The 3,852-nt window shown below is 37.0% G+C and overlaps 1 protein-coding gene across 1 annotated transcript in view; it reads right to left on the bottom strand.

The window, feature by feature from the left end:
* LOC107568658 (putative methyltransferase NSUN7) overlaps positions 1–3,852 on the bottom strand; it is a 17,331-nt gene that overhangs the window by 13,283 nt on the left and 196 nt on the right. Inside the window, exons 2-4 of the mRNA XM_016254632.1 lie at positions 3,468–3,732; positions 1,955–2,098; positions 1,773–1,874 (exon numbers count right to left, since the gene is read on the bottom strand). Coding sequence (XP_016110118.1) covers positions 1,773–1,874; positions 1,955–2,098; positions 3,468–3,666 — 445 coding nt within the window. The 5' untranslated portion in view covers positions 3,667–3,732. The remainder of the gene's footprint in view (positions 1–1,772; positions 1,875–1,954; positions 2,099–3,467; positions 3,733–3,852) is intronic.

Here is a 3,852-nt window from a genome sequence, read left to right as displayed (position 1 = left end):
ATATATATATATATATATATATATATATATATATCTCATGTTGCCATTGTCTCCTGTCGAGTGTTGAACTGTGTAACCCTGCTGTTGGTGAGTTTGTTTCTGTTAATGCTAAGTCAAGTCTGTTCTTGTCAAGTCTTTGTTTTGTATTTGTTTGGATTTTGGATTCTACTTTGTTTTAAAGTGCATCTATTATGCCATTTCCAATATTGCCTTTCATGCAGTGCAGTAGCTGTATGAGAATGTAAACGATCTGCCAAGCTGTAAAGCCAAAAGTGCACGATAAATAAAGTTATTGTCTCCCAAAATAAAGAATCGACTCTGAACAGCTGAAACGAGTTGTTAGTAATTCGAATCCCACTTCCGTGACGGCTACACGTCACGGGGTAACACATTTGCATAATGCGCACCTATGTTCTATGTTGGCCGCCCACAAACACGTCATTCTACTGACGACTGCTTCTCTAATCTCGGGGAGTTCAACGCATTCACAAAACGCTTGCTGCTGAAAGATGGATCAGTATCCTGTTTATTTGGACCAGCTGCTCCACTGAATCACAACCTGTAAGTATGATAAATAATAGATGTTTATATTTTCTATAGAGTGTTCAAAATACGGAAATAATGAAATAGGCGTATCGTTTCCGACACGCGCTGTACATCAATCACAACAGACTAGGCCATCTGACCAATCAGAGCAGAGCAGGCTCACGGAAAGGAGGGGTTTAGAGAGACTGAATCTTTGAACTGCTTCGAACGAATCGTTTGAGAATCGCTGGAAAATGAGTTGATATTAAATGCATATTTTGAGAAAACGAAAGTGTTTTTTGACATTGCATGTATGTAATCCTATTGTAGGAGACTCCCAAAACAATACTAGGAACCGTATAAATGGCATAATAGGGGCACTTTAATAAACTGCACTTGGGTTCTTTAACTTGCCGTTCAGTGGACCTTTGTTACAGTTTGAGAAATTTAAATGTCGTATGGTTTTGGATCTAGAAAGATATTTAAATGTTGTTCGGTTTTGTTCTAGAAAGAGATTTAAATATTGTTTGATTAACAGATTTCAATCTTGGACGATTCTGTTCCATTAAGAGATCTAAATGTCATTCAGGTTTGTTATAGAAAATGATTTAAATGACATTCGGTATTATTCTAGAAAGAGAATCAAATTTTGTTTAGTTTTTGCTTAATTAAGATATTTAAATGTCATCAGTTTTGTTTGATTAAAAGATTTCATTGTTGGTCAGTTTTGATCGTTAAATATCTGTTTGTTTGTTTTCAATTAAGAGATCTAAAAGTTGTTGGTTGCGTTCTAGAAAGAGTTTTATATGTCATTCGGTTTTGTTCTAGAAAAATATTTTAATGTTGGTTGGTTTTATTTAACAGATTTAAATGTCATTGTTTTATTTATTTTATTTTTTTGATCAACAGATTTCAATGTTGATCGGTTTTGTTTGATAAAGAGATTTATAAATAAATAAAAGCATTATTGAAAATAAGATGGATGTCACAGGCGAAAAGACTGAGGCTCTGGCATATACCTGGAGAAAGTAATTAAGTGATTTAGATAATGGACATTTTTTGTCGTAAGCAAGTATCGTAAGCAAATTAGTATGTTAGTCAAATACTAATTTCTTTTCAGAGATATTAAGGTAGAATAGTTATTTAGTGTAATATTTTGTAACTCATCCAGATTTGCGATTTTAGATCATCATTTAATAGTGTGTGAACTCATTAGGTAAGGCGAAGTGACACACACACACACTCACACTGGACGGCGCGCTGCAGGACTTTCCTCTGCTGGCACATGAGCATCTGGAGTTTCTCTGGAGAGACTGAACCCTGGGACAGATCCAGCATGAGCCGCGGGTCTGAAACCGGTCCAGAACAATCACATGTGACTGATGCTCAGCGTGAATGTTCAGTATGATGAGTGTGTGAGTGTGTGTACCTCTGTTCTCCTGCATTATGTAATCTACAGGGTTGCTGACGGCGGACAGGGAACACGCTGGCATCAGAAACACCACACTGATCTTCTGCAGACGCGCGTCAGAGACGTCCAGAGACTCGAGAGAGTCTGGAAGCAGCTTCACATCTGAAAAACACACATTTACTTTGTCTTCTAACAAAATTAATCTCTCTGACCTCTATTTTCTAACCAAGGACTAACCAGCATCCCACCCCTGTTATTATGAGCATGTATTTCATGTTTTTGTTTTTTCATATAAGGAATATTTATCCATCTTTCCTACTGTATACTATAAATATTGTGCTGCCTAAATTGACGTTTTGTATGCTAAATTAGCATTTAACTTTTATGTGTTTAAATTTAAATTTTTGTATAAATATATTAGTTTTTTCTCTTTAAATTAACATCGATTTCAAGCAAAAAAATATTATTTTTGTGGTTTTGATTTTAGCTTCAGTTATAGTTAACTATAATAACCCTGAAATAGATATACTGATATGATGTAGATGAACTTAAAATATCGCAGTAATCACAATAAAAAATGGTTTTGTTAGAAAGACATCATTTAGTCATGAACCGTTTTGTCTTAGTGAACGTCCCCCGAAGGGAGTTATTTCTTCTGATTCAGACCCCAAGAGACGTGTATTAGCATTTTTACCACAGAAATATACCAAGGTCACACACATGTTTGAGTCAAACCTTCACCGGTGTCTCTCTATCATGGTCCTGGAGGAGCTCATTTGTGCATTTACATTCATGCATTCAGCAGAAACGTTTATGTAAAGCAGCTTAAACTGCATTCAATATATACACTTTTATCAGTTCCTGCATTCCCTGGGAATCAAAGCCCTGCACCTGCCACTGCTTACATTACAGCAAAACAGGGACGCACAAAATTTACATTATATTCACATTTATTCATTTAGCAGATGCCCTTATCCACAGCAGCTTACAAATGAGGAACAACACAAACAATTTATCATAAGAGCCATAACATGTAATAAGAGATATATCTGCATCATATCAGTAAGCTGAGTGTTGTGTGGAAACCCAAATAATCATTCAGATCCATTGGTTTTAACTCGCTGAGCATCCCAGTGGTTTCTCTCCTGTTATTATGAGCATATACTTTCTCATTCAAACAGTGCATTTTTTACCTACAGTAGACTTTAAAAGGAATATTTATCCATCTTTTATACTGTACATTATAATGTTGTGTATTTATATTAATATATAATGCCTTGCTCTCTCACTATATAATGAATTCTCATGAATTTTCAGTATTCACCCATCTTTTCTACTGCACATTTTGCTGTGATGTCTAAATTCACTTTTTGTATGTTTATGTTGTATGTTTTTAAAAATAAATATGTACATTTGAGTTGAATTACTGAAATAAATGAACTTTTCCACGACATTCTAATTTATTGAGATGCACCTGTATATACTGTGTATATATACACACACTGTATGTAATGTATATGTCAGCTCTTACTCTTGCAGCCCAGTTTGGTGAGTGTGTTCTGCAGTTCGTCTGTCTGTGACTGCTCTCCGTCTCCCAAACACACAATCACTGTGCTCTGACCGCGAGCGTCTGACTGAGACGTGTGTGTTTCAGTATGTGTGTGTGCAGACGCAGCCGCAGCCACTGCAGACACGTGTGCGACCGTCTGTGCAGAGAAACAGCCGCTCATCAGGACGTCTCCGCCGTCGGCCAGCAGGGGCCACAGAGCCCAGGGGCCCACACAGCACGACTTATCCTACAAACACACACAACACACACCATCACAGACAGCGCAACCCATCTCACACACACACACACACACACACACACACACACACACTCTCTCACACACTCACACTCACACACACACACACAC

This window comes from Sinocyclocheilus grahami, unplaced genomic scaffold (assembly GCF_001515645.1).
Source record: "Sinocyclocheilus grahami isolate Dianchi unplaced genomic scaffold, SAMN03320097.WGS_v1.1 scaffold1269.1, whole genome shotgun sequence".
Taxonomy (NCBI): domain Eukaryota; kingdom Metazoa; phylum Chordata; class Actinopteri; order Cypriniformes; family Cyprinidae; genus Sinocyclocheilus; species Sinocyclocheilus grahami.
The sequence above is the reverse complement of the archived record's forward strand: the minus strand, read 5'-3'. Positions and strand labels throughout refer to the sequence as shown.